This window comes from Stegastes partitus, unplaced genomic scaffold (assembly GCF_000690725.1).
Source record: "Stegastes partitus isolate 25-593 unplaced genomic scaffold, Stegastes_partitus-1.0.2 Scaffold292, whole genome shotgun sequence".
NCBI lineage: Eukaryota > Metazoa > Chordata > Actinopteri > Pomacentridae > Stegastes > Stegastes partitus.
In genome coordinates, this window is record NW_007578023.1 from 141,196 (window position 1) to 162,555 (window position 21,360).

At 41.8% G+C, this 21,360-nt stretch overlaps 1 protein-coding gene across 1 annotated transcript; it reads right to left on the minus strand.

Moving 5' to 3' along the window:
- Nucleotides 1-1,382: 1,382 nt before the first annotated feature.
- On the minus strand, nt 1,383-20,591 carry foxn2a (forkhead box N2a). The gene is made up of 6 exons (XM_008282964.1): nt 20,466-20,591; nt 9,745-10,322; nt 7,413-7,537; nt 7,063-7,112; nt 6,341-6,409; nt 1,383-5,118 (listed from the first exon to the last, which is right to left on the minus strand). Exons 2-6 carry the CDS (start codon nt 10,306-10,308, stop codon nt 4,694-4,696), a joined length of 1,233 nt encoding a protein of 410 aa, XP_008281186.1. The 5' UTR covers nt 10,309-10,322; nt 20,466-20,591; the 3' UTR covers nt 1,383-4,693.
- Between the last annotated feature and the right edge of the window lie 769 nt (nt 20,592-21,360).

The following is a 21,360-nucleotide window of genomic DNA, read 5'->3' on the forward strand; positions in this document are numbered from 1 at the left end:
GGATAGATAGATAGATAGATAGATAGATAGATAGATAGATAGATAGATAGATAGATAGATAGATAGATAGATAGATAGATAGGTAGCACAATTATACAAAATAATATGATACTCTCATCAAAATAAAAATTCTGCATAATGCATTACTGCTGTGTGTTGTGTAGTATTTTCACAGGTATTTTTTGTAGTTAAGTAAAGGATAGATAGATAGATAGATAGATAGATAGATAGATAGATAGATAGATAGATAGATAGATAGCCTTTCTTCTAATTTTACTGTTTTTTTAAATTTTACAATAAAGTACTGTGATGTGACCGATGAATTATTTACTGCCGTTGTTTGGGCTGCATTAACCAAAAACAAGGTCAGAAATCACAAGCGGGTTGTAGCACTGTCAAGGATAGTCTCTGTGATTTCCCTTTAAAACGCACATGACCTCATTTGGACTCGAAGTGAAATGACATGTTGCTAATGCATCCGTCACTGCACAAATCCTACACGATTAATTTCACCTAATCCATAATAATCTCTTTAGATTTTTCCCCACGTACAATTACTGCTTCTTCGTTTCTCCTCTGCTGCTGTCTCACTATTCCTGATCTTAAATGTATACAGGCAAAACACAAACTCTCTCACACCACAGCCAGTGGCTCCAGCATTGTCTGGTTGCCTGGCAACTGTCGGCGTGGCGTGGTTGCTAGGGCCGTGTGGGAGGGGGGGAGGTGATGCTGCTCTGATTTCCAGCTGAATTGAGGCAGTCAGTAGGGAGAAGCCCCCCTCTTCCAGTCGACACACAGGACTCTATTGAACAATAGAGCTGTGCCAATGGGCCTGAGGCTAGTCAGACAAGCCCTTGTTCAGGGTCACACTGTGTTCATCCCACAGTCCTCCATGACTAATTAACTTACAGCGAAGAGTGTCGTTAGCACATTTGATGATGCATCCATCACTGGCACAGCCCTGGAATTTACATTAATGTGAGGTGCATTTCTGGCAGCCTGCCATGTTGGTGCTTTCAAAAAACATGCAGAAGAAAAGGGAAAATGTTGTGGAGCTGCCACACGTAGTGCTGAGCACAGCTTGTGCAGTCAAAACAGAGCTGAACTGCTGGACTTGGTGGGAAATATTTGCCAGCTGTAACATGGTTATGTGAAAACTGAGAACCCTGGATCATTAGCAGCTACAATGCTGATCTTGTGGCCTTCTCAGCAGGTGGCAATGTTGATCAAAAAATTTAGCGAATGGCTAGTAGGCTACTAATGTAAAGTGATGGCACTCTTACGTTGTGGAGGAGAGCTTGGAGGACAAAAAAACATGTTAAGTGGTACAACGTTGAAGTCGCCCTGTTTCTCAGACTAGAATAAAAAGATGCAGACGGCAATAACAAGAACAGGTTTTTATTAATATTTTGTAATACCATATATAATGCAATTGCATATCTTTGGCGAAAATAAATCTTATAAACATTTTATCAACAGAGGTTAGCATACAAAAACCAAAAGGTGTGTCGGTCCAATAGACATGGCAGACAACTGACACAAACTGATACTGGGTTGGCAGCTTTGTCAAATGCAAGAAAATGCTTATCATACCCATAGGAACTGCAACAGAATCACATAATCAATATTCAATAACAGCCGTTGAGCAATGAAGCAAATGGGTTCTGAGTTTAGGTAGCTCATCCACAGATCTACTCACTGACTCAGTGTCACTTTGAGACCAACATAGCTGTTCTTTTGCAAGTGCTACACAAAGAAAGAGTGAGATTTTTTCCTCTACAAGTCTCTCCATAATTTTTCTGCAGTCGTCCCCATACTCAAATGTAGGTCTGAGACTACACAGCAGCTGCCTGGGGACTGAGTTAATCTGATCCAGTTTACAGTGATATTCAAAACATTTCAACATCCCATAACAATACCTGGAAGCATGAGTTATGAGTGGCAGTAATTTTTTTTCAAAGATTCTAATCTGTCATGAGATTGAAAGCTAATCTTCAATTTCTGACTAATTAAGTCATAATACCTAAACATAAACCATAAAATGATTAAATCAGCTTCAAAGAACTTCTACAGTACATGGGGGAACGCACCAATTTTAAATTCCATACCCCAGCTGTACATCAGTTTTGGCAACAAAAAGGTTTCAGGATCAATGTTAATTCGTCTTCTATCCAGCCTAACAGAAAGCAAAACAAAACATCAAGAAAACCTGGCAGTCGTGGTTAAATTGAAAAAAACAAACAAACAAACAAACAAAAATACACCCGCTCTAAAGACAACAGACATTGGCAAAAATACTTAATCACTGTAACAAGTAAAGAAAAAAAGTGTATTGCTGTAAAATAAACAAGGAGAAAAACAAAAATACTTATTGAGAGGAGTTCACAGAGTGAGAAAAATAAATGTGCCTAGTCATCTGTTTCAAATGACCAGTGTTTGATAGAGTATGCATTCAAAAATCCCATAAATTAAAGTCATAAATAAGGTGATGATTAATGAACAATAATTTGTTCTTTTTTCACAGCTAAACAAGACCAGTGTATGCAAGTATTACTTCTGAGAACTGTAGCTTACTCTGCAAAGAACAGTTCCCACTCAAAGATAAACCAAAAGATTGGTTAAGTCACTGTACTGACCAGAGTCGTCTCCCATTTCCTGATTCAGAAAACTCTAAATCACGACTACATTGTGGCAACAGGGGAATATAGTGACCATGGCCCTTTGTAGTTTTACATCAGTGGCACAAGAAAATGTTTGGCACTGACCATGCATGCTATACTGACAGTCACAGTGACACATTGTGATCTAGTACTGTGGGAAATGATAATAGAATTTCCAGTTTGTTACCCTTGTGCTCGTCCGTGCTACCTTGTATTGTACGCTGCGAGCGTGCAGCTTTTCTTTTTTTATATGTCAAATGAAACTTGTGGCCTTTTATACAAGTGGCTCGCAACTTCCCCCTCAGTGAACTGCATGCAATCAACCTGACAATAAACACTCCATTTCACAGCTTCAGAAGAGAACGTGCACTTCCTTATTTTGTTCTAGGAGGAAGAGCAAGGACGAAACACTGGTAGCCAGCCAGAACTGAGGGCACGACGTGAGAGCAATGTGGGTCTTCAGCATCTCGCCTGCGAGCGACTGCACATACAGACCTAGGTTCTCTCTGGCCCATGACTGTACTGTCCCCTTCTCGTTCTTTACACTTGAATATGCTCTATGCTGTGGATGTCTAAATATTTTGAACCAAAACAGACACACCTTCTTTTGAGTTATGAATTAACTTGGCCACAGGATCAGCAAACAGAAAATTACCTGTATAATTCTGTAATTTTTCTAAAGTACATGGCACAAAAACCAAGGAGGACACAGATATATAATCAAACTGCAAACCCAAATAATGGAGCAAGACGCTGTGGTAACTTACTATCCGCTCCTGTTCCTCACTATTAGCCAACTCTGCATTCAAAAGGACCAGAAGCAAGCAGAGTACCAAGCAGCTCTACAATACATCTGTAGCAAGGAGATCTGTCTTTACATCAGTACATTATATTAACTGGAGCTGCATTTGTCAGTAGAAAAAGTGTTTGACTATTTCAAACTCTTTTTTTCGTCGTGACAGTCATCTCAGGATTGGGCTGAAGTCAACATGCACTATGATACACACACACACACACAAAAATAAAATAAAATCTATGGAGGACAACCTTTGAACACACAGCGAACACGTGGCAATACCTGGCAGATGTTCACTTTGTGTAGGCTGTCACCAAATGCAAATACATGTTTTGTGTCTGCACAATAAATGTCAAAAGCACGCTGATGAATGTGACAGGATGAGCACAAAAAAAATAAAGTGAAAGAAAACAGCTTGTACTGTAATGGCCGCACAAAACCGAGAGAAGTACAATAGCTAACTTTGCAACTAAATTTGGCAGTGGCAGAGTAATACTATTTCCATATCTTGCTAATCCTGAAATAGAGCCGGAGCTCGTCTGTAATAAGTTTATCGCATGACAAGATCATAATACTACTCCATTCATTCTCTTAATTGTAAAGTTTAACTAGCATACTCAACTCTGAAAAATGCCACCATGGAATAATGTCAGAAAGTTAAGGTTGTGGATTAATTATTGCATCTCTCTTATAAGAGGATTCAAAGAGCAAGAACTCCTTTCAAAACAGTGGCATTTTTTTTCTTTAGCACAAAAAGGAGAAAGTGATAACACCAGGAGGTTAGATTTTGTCTGTTACAAACATGCACTCATTCGCTTCATAAATAGATTCACTTGGAAGAGGATACAGGTTTGAGGAGGAAGCATGCAACGCTTTGAGTTAAAAAACCTTCAGCTTTTTTCCATTTTGTCTTTCAGAGAAAAATTCTTGAATCACAATCTTCTAATCCAACACAAGCAGGCAGGTCATTTTGGATAGGTATCTTGATGGTTCTCCATAGCCCAAACACCCACCCCCCAGCAGTTACCCCCCGAGTTACTCTATATGGCTTTGTTCTCCTGTGTGAACGATACTATTGCCATTTGTTTTGTTGGACAGAGATACTCCCAAACAAAAAAAGGCTCAAAATGGCCAAAGAACGATCAGATAAGGAGAAGGAGGCACACTGGGACACATGATCAGGGGTCAGAGGTTAGGGGTTCACAGGGTCCGGAGTCTTATGGGGGCAAAAGAAACTTCATTTCCTGTTAAGTTTTGTGCTCTTGACAGTGCGTTTGGAGCCCTCCATGCAGCTGCGTATACCAGCGAGGTGCAGCAAGGAGCCGGCAGCTTCCTTCAGCTCCTCGTCCAGCTCCGGCTTGACCTCGCGTCGTGCCCTCTTGCCAGTCGGCCACTTGATGGCGAGCGGACGTCGAGAAGTCTGGTGGACGCCCCTCTCGTCCCAAAGGTCGGAGTCCTCGTCACTGTGGAAACCTTCGCTGCCGGCGCGGCGGGACTGCCTGCGGTCGCAGCCCCCTTCATCCAGGGAGGAAAGAGATGAGGAGGAGGAACGGGAGGAGCAGCGCTGCAGGGCTACGCTGCTGTAGTTGTGGTCCTGCTTTGGATCACTGCTCACCAGGACAGAGTCGGGCCGGGAGAGGTCCAGTGGGCTGTCAGAATTGCCTGAGGAGAGCAGAAGATGGTGAAAGGTGATAAGTATGCATTCAGATGTAATACACTGTGTTGTCACAGCATGATAACTGCTGCAAATATTGTAAAGATTTGATTGGTTTTGAAATAGCCTGTCAATGATACTGAGTCTACTGAAAGAAAATCTTTACTTTATATTACACTGTTTTTTTTTCTGAAAAAGAAAAAGCAGAATTCAGATGTAGTAAACCATAAACACTGCAGCTTTAGCTGGCTTCATTTACAGTATGAGTACAAAGCAGAACTAAGATTTGTTTTGACCCAACAGGGAAAACCTGATTTAAAAATAGCTTGCTGCATGCATGTGAAAACAGAATTAACGTTGGTGGGCAAAGTACAAATATTATCCCAATCACATTAAATGCTTCTCAGAGGGCTTTTGGAGGCAATGAATCAAGTAAAGTACAAGCTTTATAAATTATGAATCCAAAGTGTAAGCAATAACAGTCAGTAAGTTGATTTTTTTTTTTTTAAATTCTGACTTCAATTCAAAGACACATTAAATTAATGATTTACTATCCTGGAAGGGCTACACTAATAGCACTTTGTGACACTGACTTCTCTAAAAACATTTTAAAACCGATGTACATATGTTAAAGGAATGGTTCCACATTTTAAGAAATACGATAATTAGCTGCTTGGCAGAGAGTTAGATGAGAAGATTTGGATCAGTAACTTCCTGGAATCTCCACTAGTCGTCTGGCTAAAGCTCCCAGCCAAGAAACAGTCCAGCGCATTACCCAGCAAAAACAGCAAATTTTGCTTGTTACACTTTGTGTTTTGTATGGATTTAACAAAGAAGATATAGCTTGTTAATTAGTGAGAGTTAGAGGTGCTGATAATTGGATTTTATCACCTTTGGACAGAGGCAGTCTAGTTGACTCCCCTCCATTTCTAGTCTTTGTGTTAATCAAGTTAAGTTAACCACCTGCTGGCTCTCATATTTCCCAGACAAACTACTGCTTTAATATGTCTTTAGAAGAATGTTGAAAGGAAAAAAATTGTAGTAATGGTCTTGAATCCTTCCCTGCACAAGAACCAGCATTTTGTTGACAAGAAACGTAGACCTATACATCACAAATTAAAGCACACAAAATAAAATAAAACGTAAGCAATGACAGGGTGGTATGTCAGGGGTAGGAGACAAAGAGCTGCAAGAATAGGTGAAAGTATGGCTGCTTGTGGATTCTCTTACATGGGTCAACGTGGTGCCCAGGGGCAGAGTTTAAGAGCATCATGGCAGTGGCAGCATCAATGTCAGACTCTGGAAGAGGAGAGAACATGCATGATGGTCAGTCCTAAGGTGTGAAAGCATGGTTGCATGGTATCTGTACTAGGACTGGGTGGACTGTGTTCCTTCAGTAGCCTTAAACTAGACAAATCGTGACCCAATCAGTGCTTACTGAATGGATTGGATATGCAGAAGATTCAGAGAAACAAACCAGAGGATAGATTCAAGCCACTGATATTGAGAGTGCATCCGATCTTTCCAGACCTGACAAAGTGTCTGAAAGCCTCATAGCTCACTTCTGGGGCTCTAAATTATTAATGATTACAGTGAGACTGAGTGCTCGACACTGAGCACCAGCAGAACCTCTGCCTGTCGTCAAGGTTACAAATCCAAGAGGCAGGGGGGAAAGAAGAGGCTGAGACATCGACGGGGAGCTCTCAACATTATGGTCTACATGAGGCATCAATGACTTGAAAGCAACAAATCAAACCAAGAGTTGAGGATAAAAGCACAGTGATGCTGAATGTTCTGGGACTGAAATGTGCAAAGGCAACATAATCAAAATACTGCACAAACACAAGCTAAAAAAAAAACTGCACTCTATACATCCACGGACTCTTGCTGAGCAGCCAGCTTCTGTTGCACAAATACAGATTTAAAAGCAGATGCGTTTGTTTTGGTCTTACCTTTGAATGAGCAGCCTTGTAGAAAGAGATGGCGAGGGGGTGAGGAGGCACTGAAGAAAGACAACAAAAGACACACAAGGTCAGATTTTGGGCTTGCAAAGGAGACGTGTAGAGATCTGGTCCTTCAAAATTTTCAATTTTCTAAAACAAATCCAACTATTAGATGTACACATAAAAATGTAAATATATGCTTCTGTATCAAATCCCATGAAAACCTTGTGAAATGTACATTTGAGGCAGAGTTGATCGAAAAATTTTGGTTTGATCAGCTGACAGCAACTCCCTGCAGCGTTAGAGCCAACACAAACGTGTAATTCACAGCATCAAGAGAGTGACTGATGAAGGTTTACCTGGGTGGGGAGGCGGGTGGTGTGCAGAAGGCATGTGCGGCTGGGAAGTGCTGCTTCTTAAGGGCTTGGATTAGGTTGGGGCGGTACTCGGGGTCAACACACCAGAGAGAACCTTTTCCATTGGCCTGTAGGACGGAGCAGCGACAGTCAAACTTGTACACCCAGGTTACGAAACTTGCCAGAAACTTGTGGTAACAGGCAATGACATTAGTTCTGATTTACTGTAAATATAAATGTTCTTATAAAAGAAAAAGTGCTGATTTCTTAACTTTACAGGGTTGTCTTGAATGTATTCCAATTAGTGTTTTGATACCGTTTAAAAGGAGTTTCCCATAAAGTTTTCTGTTAAACATAAAAATTTGTTTATATTGTTTTTTGCCGGAACTTATTGTATCATTAAACACAAATGATGCATTTTCTTCCTCATAATACATTACTAAAGCATAATTTCCTATGCAAATGCATTCATCCTGTATTCACATTTACATTTGTTAGTTTGCAATCTTTGCCTTTAGGAGTGCACTGCTACACTCCATTGCATGTTACAACCACCAGGTGATGTATCACGTTGCCAAAAAGCATACGTGCTTGGTATGTGCATCCACATGCGTGATGTAAACAAAGCAGGGGCCCACTATTGAAAACATTTCGTCACTGCACCACTAGTGCTGAAAAAGAATCTGCAGTGTCCCTTTAAGGATTCCGTGAGAGACTTCGTAGTTCATGTGGGTGATCTGTACAGCTGAGTAATTGCACAGCACTACAAATGACAAGATCATTATTTATCAAGAAAAAAAGTCAAGTGTGACCCTAACCTTTTACAGATTAGTCGCAAGTGGAAATACACTTAATTTTCTAATCACTTTCTCAGCTATGAGTATCATACTGCCTTTTAAACGAGACACACTCAAACTGCAATACTGAAAAATTTTGAGAGTTCCAGAAAAAAAAAAAAAAAGCAGCGCAGTAAAAACAGTATAGCGGTTCAAATTCCCATACACTGCCTCTTTTTTCCATGAATGTCAAGACCTTAAGGGTTCTTTTACATCATAAGAAAGCAGCAAAAACAAAACTAAGAATTCCTTAACAGCCTCTACAAATGGAGGGAAAATTTGCTCAACAGCACTGTTCGAAGAATGTCTGCTGGTGATGTGTGCCGGAGTGTGTGTCACTTTATCTGATGGTGGCATATTCTTGCCCAGTCTGGGAGAATAGAGTGAGGGAGGGAGGAGAATAACCTTGACTCAGATTACCAACCAGCCCTGATGCAGGAAGAAGGAAATGTCTCCATGGCAACGGAAACCACCAGCCAGTGTCATGTGAAACTGGCGCTTGTGTCTCAGCAGACGAAGGGCTCACGCTGTGCACCTGCATGCTAAGCGGACTGCACCGCACCATGTTGTTACTCACTCAGTGCTAACTGCCATCCTCTCCAAAGGTGGGAAAATATCAGGCCAGACACAGCCATGGCAAACATGTATTCATGAAGCAGATTAACCGACTTTATGAGTGTTAAACTCCTAACACAGAAGAAGTGTTTTTACACACTGTCACTGTAAGTGCTGCCTCATAAGTCATGAATATTTGTTGTTATGCAGAAATACATAAGATGCAGTTTTTCACCACATTTTCAACCCGAAAAATAGAGAGCCAATTTGTAATTGCAATGAAATTAGCAATCTCACAACACACAATTCCCATTCTGTTCACGGGAATGTTTTTGTCATTTTGCCACAAGCACGTGCATATGAGAAGACCAGCCTCTCAGTTCATCTTTCTTTCTATACAGGAATGCAGCACATATAACCGGGTGTGAACTGTAACTGTACCGGCACCAGGTAGACAAACATTCTTCCTACAAACTCGTCTCTGCACTTGTTTGCTTCCTTCTTTCTGTGTGGCATTTAGGACACCAATTGTGAAATGCCTCTCTCTGGTTAAAATAGTTGCACTACCGTGTAGTGCTTCAGGAGATAATATGCTATCTTAGTCTGCTGTGTTTGCATTTCCTCTGAAGGAGTATCTGTGACCTTGACTGGATTCCATCCTTATCACAGCAGAGTCAGAGGTTCCTGCAGTTGTGTTAAAGTCCCGGACACTGTCACATGAGCCGCACTGCAGCTTCACACTGCTTCACAGTTCACTGTTCACCAACAGTGTTTTGCTAAATAAAGCAGGTATATTTTGGCCCCATGCAATCATTAATGTCACATCATCAAACAAAGGTGTGCTGAAGACAACAGTTTCAAGACACATCCTTTAAAACAACCAAGTATTTAAGTGTAAGTTTGTGTGAGGTGAATGAAAGTCAGCAGACAGTTTGCAAACCTACCTTTCCCAAACTCCTTTCGACCTTGCGGAAGCATTTGTTCAGGGACAAGTTGTGACGAACTGAGTTCTTCCAGCCAGTGGGAGCATTGGAGAAATAAGGGAAGTGCTCGAGAATCCAGCCATAGATTTCTTTCACAGGCAAGGACTTGCTGGGAGACTGCTCAATGGCCATGTAGATAAGCAAGGAAAATGAGAAAGGGGGCTTAGACTTCAACGAGTCCCGCTCCCTGCCTCTGCTGTGTGATGAAGATGAGGAGGAGGATGAAGGGCCCTGGTTGGACCCGTAGTCTCCCTCTATATCAAAGAGGGGGCTGCCACTCGGCTGAGCTTCAGGACCCCCCAGGGTGAAGTTCTGAAGCAGGTTCTCATGGAGCCAATTGAGGTTAGTGAGCTCCTCATCCTCAGTACCTCCAGTACGATCCACGCTAGTTGCCAGCGGACTGGACGCACACTCCGCCTCAGGCAGTGTTCCCACACCACACACACCTCTGAGTCCTGTTCGCTCCTCTTGCATACCCGGAATTTCCGTTTTCTTATCTGGTGACATCCCAATGATTGGACCCATTAAATCAAAGAGGTCTGGAGAGAAAAGAAAGAGCAGGTGGTTAATGTTTAACAGCCTACAGAGAAAGACAAAGTCATAGTTTTTGATAGTAATGTAATTTCAAAACAAAGTTGGCAGTATGAAATAACTGGATGCGACATTTTGGAATGATGTGCTCTTCCAAGCGTTGACCTTGTTTTCTTTCCCTGGGGGCGCACCCCCTGGAGCTGTGTCTGTCTGTCTCTATTGCACTTCCTGGCCCTCTCACTGCCCCTCTCCTCCACGCCTGGTGAGGACGGAGAGGCTCTCAGCTCTCCTCCCTCTTGACTCCAGCTGAGGACCTTCGAGGACATCCTCTCAAGCAACTGAACTGACTTAAGGCTCCGCTCTTCAACGCCCACCCCATTTCAGACAAGACCCAGCTGCTCGTTATGTGTAAATGAGCATGAAACCAGCCGATGACTGCAGGAATGAGTGGAAGGCCTCCATCTTGCAGAGTGGATGGCTCTTACAGACTGCTCTGCATTCAGCCAGGATCAAGTCTCAATTTGTCACATGCCAGAATAAGTAGTGTAAAGAGGCTACAAACCCCAGAGTTGTCAGTCATTTAACAGCACAAGCAAATTCAATAAGCCGGCAGCACAGTATCATTAACAAATTCCACCCAAGTGCCCTTATTAAAAAGAGAGTGATACTTCTTTTTTTTCTACATGGAGTGTGAAGAAACGTCTTATACAACAGCAAAGATTGAGCTGTGGAAAGACATAAATGATCCTGTCTACAAAGACACCTATATTATCATTTAAACTAAGCTAACTATTATTAAAAAACAAGTTTTGTCCAGAAAAATCTGACTAATTCTGTGAAACCGTAAATTACAAGCACTGGTTTTTGCGCACTGCTTCGGGAGGCCAAGAGCACAAAGAGATCACTCTTTGTCTCAGCTCACAACAAGCTTTATGTCCTGGGCGTCACCATGACAACCATGCCGTCCCTTCAATTAAGAGCAGAAATCCCACAAACAAGAGTCAATAAGAAAATAAGTAATCCATGCTGGCTGACTCTGCCACACACGACCACTGAGAAGTCCCCCCTCAATCCGCCCGGTTGTAACGAAATGCTCCTGCTGTACCCATGTGTGGACAGCAGATGTCCCGGTTCTGGGGAGGTCTGGGGTGTTCTGGATCTGAGATGGGAGCAGGATCAGAAGGCTGAAGAGGTAAAGGCTTACAGTGTGTGGTGGATAGGCATGTCTTTTCATTTCTGCGATAAGATAAGAATTGGGTCAAACTCAAGAGTGTTTGCACAGTGGCTGAGACGGGAGAGGGAGTGTACATACACACAAATCAGTTTGTCAAAGCCAGTCATCGAGGACAAGAGGGGGAGTGAGGCATTAGTGCATTTACAAAATGACCCTTCAACTCTCAATCGGGGGATAAACATATAGCGGACTGATCTTAGTTTTGTTTAAAGTGAGGTCTAAAACTAGGGTCATGATTTCTCCAGCCTTAAAAGCATGCTTGTTATGGTATTTGTTCATGTAATAGCTGTGTGCTCTATATGTGACATAGTGTTAGATATATCTATCCTGCAATCTGTCTGTCATGCCTTCGTCGCCTGTGTATTGCATATGTCAGCATCCCCGAACTGTCCTTGTGTACGGCATATACTTCTGCCTTTTTTTTTTCTTTTTTTTTTACCCCGAACAAAAAGGAAGTGAGTCAATGAGCTTTCCAGGCCAAAGGCAAAGGGACGGGCAGTGTGAACATAGGAAGAGATAACAATAGGTAAAATCTTTTTATGGAAGGACAGACCAACACAGAAAGAGAGACCAAGAGACAGAGCGAGAGCCAGCTGAGACTCAGTGGTAGTGTGGTAGGCTATGCAAGTTACCCTCAGTCTAGGATGAATCACAGCTCTCAGCAATGTAGAGCAATCAGATATGTCAGGCAGCAAGAGAACTGCCCATTTGTGTTAAAAGAAAATCTCTGCTTAAGACACCAGAACACAGATATCCCCTGACATGACAGGTTTCTAGTTTGAATGAATTTACAAACAGAAAGGGGACCAAGCAGAGCAACAATTATGCAGCTTCAGTGTAAATGATCATTTATGACTTCAAAAACTATTACAGACTATATTTATATAGACTTTATTATATCAGGATAAGCCACATGAGCTGTATCATCTCATTATCAGAGGGTCCTGTGAAACACATTTAGCTATGTAAAGGTCTAATATCCAGCACGTTTTAAAAATGAGATGTAAAGGTGTAATTTGTGGCGGATTTTTACATAGTATTTATAAGTGTCTATTGATGGCAGAGTGCTTGAAAGAATCATTGAGGGTGCCATTTGACAAAAATTCCTGGCTGTTTTCAAAATGTAGTGTTCCTGAACATGATGCAGACTACTGACTAACCTCAGAGCCCTACTCTAGGCTGTTCTTTGTGAGTTAAATTCTAAATCCATGACTGTTTTCCCAATACATTCTGATGACAAAAATTTAGGTCACAGTAAACCACAAGCAAACACAGGTATGCTCAAAAATGGTTGGGCCGTTTGATTAAAAGGTGTGGCCAAAGCGCTTTCCAGAGTCGGATGCCTTTTTTTCTTCAGCTTGTTACGAATGACTGCCTGAAAACATGATTCAGCTTTATGGCTGGGAGATGCAAGACCAGTGATTAACCTTAAAGCACAAGAGAGCTTCACCTCAGTCCTTCTTCATAAACTTGACCTCTCAGCTGGGCCCTTGGGTGTCAAAGAGAGCTTATCCTCTTTTGAGTAGCTCCTCCAGATGACCGTCATTTGAATATCAACAGAGATGGGTTGGATGGATGAGAAAACTGTCTTGCATCCAGCCAAACACAGGAAGTGTTTAAAATGACTGCAGCTGGTCAATTACCACTGCTGTTGCAATGATCGCAGTTATCATTGCTCTTATGAAAAGGCATCAAAGAGAGGTGGCTGGGAATGCAATGAATAATGGGACACTAGCGTGCAAAGAGTGGAGAGGGGAGAGGGAGCTAATAAGCCGGACTGGCCTGTTGACTGCTGCTCATCCTTGAAAATACACCAAAGCTGCGATGGTGCTGACCTGATGGCTCATCTGCAAGTTAAAATAGCCCTGCGCACCGCCAGCCTCATCATATTCATGTGCAAACAGGCAAGCTAACAGCAGGTGCCAAGGCACATTTTTCCCCCCTTTCAAATTGCTCTTTTATCCTGTTAAGCACTTAGCCTATTCAAAAATACACAAAGACATATGGAGATAGCTTTAAGTGGCAAATCAAGCTGTTGATGTGTCAGATACGTATAGGGGAATGTAAAGGAGATGATAGCAGCGTTAAAATGAAGAGGTACTGGTTTGAGATGTTTTCTGGGAGCGAATCTCACGATCAGGACTCAGTTGCCACGGCAGCCAATGTTGTAAGGGAAGCAATTGTGCTCATGTCTGTGCATGAAGAGAGAGCTAATGTGGGGAGATCAATACAGGCGGAAAATGCTGAGGCCAGCAGTCTACTGCTGTTCTCCACAAACCTGTCTGACAAAGAGCAGTGGGAAAGGCCACTGCCAACCTGGATGTCATGGCACTTCTGACTAAGTGCCATTAAGGCATACTTTATAACACCCGATTCACGCGGCAAAAAGCTATTTTGTCAAGCAAACAATTACGTACAATTGATCATTTTTATCTGCACAACAGAACAAGACTTTCATAGCAAAAGAAAAAAATCCAGATTTTCAGTATGTAACTGCTTTGAGTTCTTTCACTGACGCCACACCCTTCTCCCAAGAAATAAACCAGTTGACACAAACCAGTTACACCTCTGTAATAGATACACAAAGGTGTGTCGCAAAGCCCCACGGTGATGGCTGTTATTTGAAACCCTAACTGATATTTAGGTGACTACCCAGTCTGGCTGGAGCTCTGAAAATGTGAATGAGACAAAGGGGAACTGAGTGTGAGTGCAAGAGAGAGGCTGTTCCAGGTTGAGGAAGCCAAGTGGTTCTTTACTTTTATGGGGGGGTTCAAATTATGTCATAACAAATAAAGGCTCCATTAATGTGAAGCCTCATCGAGCTACTGTTAAAGCATTTCTAAAAGATACATTTTTAAATAAAACTACTCGGTGGATTTAAACGATTTACTCAGTGCCCGAGGAGAAAGCAAATGAAAAAGCTTACACAAAGCATTACAACTGGCCCCACACTCGGCTCACACAAAGGAGCAGTTGTTTTTGCTCTAGTCATGTTTCCGAAGTGCTCAGTATTCACCTCGCAGTTTCAAACAGAGGAACGGGAGGGAAGGAAACACCTCCTGCCTGTTGAGGAAGTTCATTTTCAGAAAACAAATTCACATTTCACACAGAGACAGTTAGGCCTGCTCTACACCAAAACAGTGGAGAGTGAGGCCGAGAGGTAGCGCTTATTAAAGCAGCAGTATTTACTTTGGCAATCTATGAATTCCATCAGCATGTAGCTTAGAGGCAGCTGACAAACACCCAGGGTAATGTATTGACTAATGCAATCATTCAGGGAAAAACAAGCAATCAAAACAATGGATAATGATTCTGTTCAGGTTCATCAGAGACATTAACTTCACACAGCGACTTCAGACTCAGATACACAAGACTGCACTTTGACTGTCAACAGAGGTGAGGCCTTCCAAAGTACATGCCTGCCCCCGGCCAACACTGAAACCTTATCTCTTGGGTCATGTGTCTGTAGTTCAGTGTACCAACACTCACCACCAATCAGCATAGTAATTCCCATCGCATTTGCTTTATGGTGTCAACTAGGCACCAATATCTTGTAAGAAATGGCTAAAAGAAGATTTATTTGAGTTTTTATATTTGTGAAAGCCCAGTGAAAATACTTTTAACAGCTCAGTTGAAGTTTTAACATAAGCCCTAGCAGGAATGTTCTCCGTATGAGATTACTTTCCGTGTAAATACTACAAGTGTTTGCAAATGGAACTTTGTTTACAAGAAACACAGAAACGACCAGTAATGCCCTGCAGCGAAATCAGGCCTTCAGTCTGGAAGTCATAATCAAACTCTGATAGAATTTTCATAGATATCCATATCCAATTCAGAGGGTACACAGGACTCCCACAGCATGAAGCACCTCGCCTTCAAAGAGTGAAAATATTTACTGAAGCTTCTGAAGTGAGTAAATCAACAGAAGCACATGCAACGCAAAAGAATGAGCATGCAGTTAGTAGCAGTAATAAAACAAAGTTTTGAGCTCAGTGCTCCTCTTCTGGCGGCACTAAAGGCTGTCTGCATGTTACATTCAAGCCTCACATATTCGTCTTCTGATCACTTCTGTTGAACATCAGCAGACTTTCAAAAAATGGATCACAAGATAAAAATATACTCAACAAAAACTTGCTTATTATGCACTATTATTAAGGCTGTATATTACTGGTTGACTGATTATCAGCCTGGTCAGTTATCAGATCCAATATTCATCATTTTTCCAATTATCGCTATCTTGCTGATAAAATAAATGCATTTATAAGTGTGCTACTCGCAGCCGCCTCTCTAGATCTGCAGTCACTCTGTGGTCTTCAGCAACGTCCCACCCACGGCACTATCTGACTGGTTACACGGGTTGAGTAACAGCCTATCAACACTGAGGGATAAATGTTTAAGAGTTTCTTTTAAAGAAATATGTAAAACATTTGTGTTAATGTTTGACACCAAGATTTCCATCTTGACAGCTAATGTGGTTCCAAATATAAGTCCTTTTTGGTAACAGCCACCCAAAAAAACATACGTGTCAACACCTTCTGTGTATCATTATAATTTTTCTGTGGTTTATACAATACCTGAGTTTCAGCACCAACATGCTACTTTTTAGCACTAGCAAAACTATTGCAGGCAATATTACTTCATATTTGATTGTACTCATGTTACACATTCTTGGTGTGTGGCGTTTTACATCTGATGCTCAAATAAAGTTAACTCTTTTTTTGCAAATATTATCTTGGAGATCTGGTGTCGATGCCAGACTTTTAAAAAACTCTGGACTTGCTCAAGTAATCTGGGTTTCATGCCTACTCATGGGTTGAGCTCTTCCATACTACACAGCCCAGTATAAAATTCTTATTGAAATAATTGTGAATCTGTGTTTACAGTTCACTTTAGCCCAAAACTTAACCAGCTTCTGTAATTGCTTAAGTTCTGTGAATCTATGATTGGTACTGTTTACAAAATTTGAAAAACTGCTAATATTTTACCTATTCTACCAAATATATCTGACACAATCTTCATTTACACACAAGCTGGTCACTCTGCATTGTTGTTGTCATACTGCCATCAATTAAATAAATCCCGTTAATTCAGCCAAGGGTGATGAGACAAAGACCCATTGTGACACAGGACACAGCCGTCCTTCCCTCTTCCTTTCTCTCAATCAAGGAAACGGTCACATCAGTGCTGCTTTCAGTGAGGCGGGCCCTAATGAGCTGTGTCTTGAGTCCACCCCGTCAGAAATGAGACAGGCGCAGGAGCAGTCAGGGGGTTAGAGAGGGGTTGGGAAGAGAAAGAAGGGGGGCGGCTCACCATAGAGTCAGTGCATGACCACTGTGACCAATCAAGAGATGTAAAACAATAAGTGGTGCAGACGGAGGGGCGCCACAACAAGAATATATACACTGTGTGTATAGGACATCTACAAATAAAAACATGCAGAGGTTTAAAGAGGTAAACCTGATTTGCAGATTTGAAAAATCAAATCTCTGCCTGTTCCGTCTTTCTGTTGAACTCATGACACAATAGGTTGACCCCAGGATATGACAAAGTGACAGCTTTGGAAAGAAGGACAAAGCTTAAGAGACAAAAAATAAATAAATAAAAGATGCCAATTAGCTGTACCGTGGTCTCTGAAGACACGCAAATAAAGGTAACATCACAAAGAACTGACAAGCTGATCATCTGAACAGTACCGATGAATAAAATCATGACCAGTGAAACTAAATTTGGGACATGTCTCTTCAGGCGTTTACATTTGCAACTCAAATTCGGAGCTACCACCTATGTTTGATTAGTAGAATGTCACAGACACAGAGCAACAGTAGATTAAATACTCCAGGGGATGTCCCTGCTTCAAAACCACACAGGGACTGAGTGGGTGATCATTTAGGCCACCCCCACAAAACTGATTGACAGCTCACTGATTAAGGACTGATCTAGTAAATGTGTGATTGTTCAGTTTACCATCTTCGCCCTGAATATTGAGAGGAAGAAGGAATAAACACATGCTGTTAAACTATTATCTGTTTTTGATTATCTAAAAAATACTGTAGAAAGCAAAGACCAACTTCCTTAACCTGCTAATCATCAAATTATTCAGTTTCTTCCATGACAACAATAAGGGCAACAAAAATCCAACTATTTAAAACAGTCAGTAAAAATCAAAGTCACAAGTGACTTGGTAATGACAGGCTGTTCAGTGAACAGTAGGCTATAAGGCTTTGAACGTTTCTATGTTGCCAATCTATGAGAAACCAGGCTTATTCTGCATTAAGCAATCCGAAGTTTCAGCCACATGGCTCAGCTTTTGCAATGAATTCAAAACCACAGTCGCTCATATGTCGACAAAGAACATGGTGGATTTTAGAGGACGCAACCTTTCATTTGCTCCAGGTCAGAGTACACAATTCTGTGATAAGACTGATTACATGGCAACGTCACCGTTCTAAACTGCCTATTCTGTCCCACTCTTGCTTTGATAGAGCAACAGCAACAATTCAGAATCATACTTTTCCCTTATTAAGATGCTTCATACATTTGATTTAATATGCCGTGATGGCTTAAAGGGAACGCAGACCTCAGTTGTATGTACATTTTTTGTACACTACGAATTCACTCAATAAAAATGTTGCGCAGTGGTGGTCTCTTTTGTCACATTGCTTCATTGTTATACATCCTCCGCGGAACATCTTCCTGTTCTGTCATCAGTACAGTACAATGGAGTAACTTCTCAGAAAAGTGACACCAATGTGTTTACTAAGTTGTGAAAACGAAGTGTGGAATTCTTGAGCGCTCTAAAGGAGCTTGAAATGTATTTGATACCACCGTGTCCACTACTGTGCTCAGCTGGTGTAAAATACCCCAATAATGTGAATGAAGCCTGTATTGGTGTAATCAAAGCATGGTCAGGGAGTGTGAAACTTCAGTATCTGACTATCAGGGCATTACTCTTTTGGGGAAATAAGAACAGAAAGTATAGAATTCACTGGTATCCAATCAAAACATTGTTTAAAGTTTTTCATTGTTCATGCTGGCCAGCAGCCCAGGGTTTACCGTCAGGATTATATGACAAAAAAATTCCAAATCATCATGTGACTCATGTAACTGTGTTGTAATTGTCATGTTACCAAGTTGTAAATTTCAACCTCAAGTCTGTCACTTACATTTTTCAACCCAGTGCACAGTGACCAGACTGTGAGCATAATAAAAGATCAGTATATTTGTAAAAACCCAGCCTCCTATTTCACCCGCATTTCACCTTTTACGAAGGCAGAAGACCTCAAATAATGGAGTAACTTTAAGTATGGCAACTACAATGTCTTATAGAGGCCTATCCAGCAGCTCAAATTATCATGTTATGGCGCACATCTAAACATAATCCAACTCTACTAACAATATTTTAGATCCCAGTAGTCATTAAAGCCATTTCGCTTTTGCAATAACTACATTACCGGGTTACGGCAAGACTTATTTATAGCAATGAATGTCAGTAAAGTTAGCATACCCTTGTCTATTCTGGGAGGCGACAGTACTTACCCTTCAGAGGGTTTCTGTACATGAAAACATGTACATGCTCGTACTACAAACAACAGCAAAGACAACAGATGGTTTGACCTACAATGCCACTATGGAGATTCTGGCAATAAAGTAATGGCGGACAACATCTGTTTCTTTTTTGTGTGTTTTTCTGACCCTTAAGCTCCTGTTGCCTTTGTCTTGTATTTATCCTTGGGGTTAAAAAGAAAAAAAAAAAAGGAACTTAAGTGAAGCCATAACCTTAAAAAAAAAGGGTAAAAGAAATGTCCTAGCTTTTTTTTTTTTAAAATACACACAGAAACCTAGGAGCACATAATTAATTTTAAATGAGGTTTATCCAGTTCAGTAAATGCAACACTGGCAGACAGCAGGTACAGACACTCAGAGTACAGGAGACACGTGGAATAACATAAAAGTATATGAATGTAATATATATCCAAGCAGAGTAGACAGAGATATGTTTCCTACACTCTGACATTGTTTGTAGAGCACTCTGTATCTGGGACAATCTTGTGATAATCCATTACATCATGTGCTTAGCTAGTCAGTGTAGCCTCCCAACCTCTGGTACCGTCGATATTTACCATGAAATATTCAACTATTTATAGATATGACGGGAAGATACGTAGTTTACACTACCGCCAACAAAAACTAAATTAATGTCGCTGTGTACTACGACTTGAGGAAATACAACCAAGAACATTTAATGAAACACAGAGTCGAAAAGCAGTGGGGGAAAAAACACGAGCGGAAAGTGCTGTTAGCAAAGAAAACTAATATGCTTTGTAGCTACTGCCAGTCTCGCGCACACACACACTCACACTGCAGACTACACTCACAAGCAGCCACAAGCAGTAACACAACGAGGCATACAAAGTTACACGCAATGACGTGGACTATTGCACAACATTTCCCCGACACACGGGACTCGCTACGAACTAAGTTAGTATTTTTGTTGGGCATTTAAAAGAGTAAGTTCATTAAATGTAACGTTACCAGCGTTAGCTCAGCCAGCGCAACCGTCAGGCAAAGTAGCGTTAGCAGTCGCTCGGTGGGTCAGTGAAGGTAAACCTACTGCTAGCATTAGCATAACATTTTAACTACCTAGAATAGTGGGGGAATTCTGTTTCCACACACCAAACGATAGTCGGTCTTTGTTGCTATAAATACCCCCTCTCTACTCTTCAAGCTTCCAGCCCGGAGAGAACAGAGAAGTAACATTAGCTAGCTGGCCACATGCTGTCGCTCGATCTGCCATGCTGGCTGCTCTAAGCAAAGTCACTTGACCACATTTACTTTTAGCTTGTTCGAAACACAACCTGCCGAACACTCTTTCATTACGGCCGAAATGTCTTTAAAAACGAAACCGTTAAATACTTACAATCATGCACGGCGTGCCTAGGTGCGGTGTATTTAAAGACACGTCTGCGCGCAGTTTATTCAGATGTCTGTCTCACACAATGTCAGAGATCAGATCAGCAGCTGCTTCCTCCATACACGCAGCGCGCAGATCACACAGCGCACGGCAACGCTACCAAACCCCTCGCCGTCGTCATGGCAACAGGTCCACTTCAGCCAATCAAAACCCCTCCCCTCCTATCTCCCCTGGCAACTGCCGCAGCGCAGGAGCTCCGCGAACGCGCACGCCGTCCAATTTTGCATCGTGCGGTGTGCTTTCACTTTTACTGCCAGCTGCTTGTAACGTAGTCTACGGGAGAGAAATGGGTTTTTATGGCGTTTTGAACCGAAGAGGCAGGGAGCGTTGATAGCGAGGCAGCAAACGGCGTGGTTTATTAATGAACAAAGTATGCGAGCGATCAAACCGGACGGGTCCCACACAAACACTCCCGCGTTATTTAGGCTGCACAAACACCTCGGGGCGGAGAGAAAGGATGTGTCACCACACCCAGCCTCATGACGATAGTGGACCCTCAACAGGGCCCCTCCTAGAGTAAACGGTGACACAAGGAGCCAACATGACCCGTGGATACACAACAGACGCATGCTGGGTAATGCTTGAGCATATAGACAAAGCAAAGAAAAGAAATTGGAGCAGAAAGAAAAGAACAACTATGTACTTTCGTCCCTGTGCATGTGCTTAAAAAAAAAAAAATGTTCCTATCTGTTATTTACATGGCTGAACGGATGTGCTTTTACAGCCAAAAGTGTGCTTCAGGAAGCCCCAGCAGGTCAGCTGTGTGTCTTTGCCTGTCTATCTGTTGAGTGCAGCTTTACCGGCCAACCGACTTCACACCAAACTGTAACTTTCACATAAT

Excerpts from the sequence above, each read along its gene's own strand:
- foxn2a (XM_008282964.1), bottom strand. The coding sequence starts at position 10,308 with ATGGGTCCAATCATTGGGATGTCACCAGATAAGAAAACGGAAATTCCG. Across the intron at positions 7,538-9,744 it reads TCGAAAGGAGTTTGGGAAAG|GCCAATGGAAAAGGTTCTCT; the intron begins GTAGGTTTGCAA and ends TCCGTCCTACAG. Across the intron at positions 6,410-7,062 it reads ACAAGGCTGCTCATTCAAAG|AGTCTGACATTGATGCTGCC; the intron begins GTAAGACCAAAA and ends CTCCTCTTCCAG.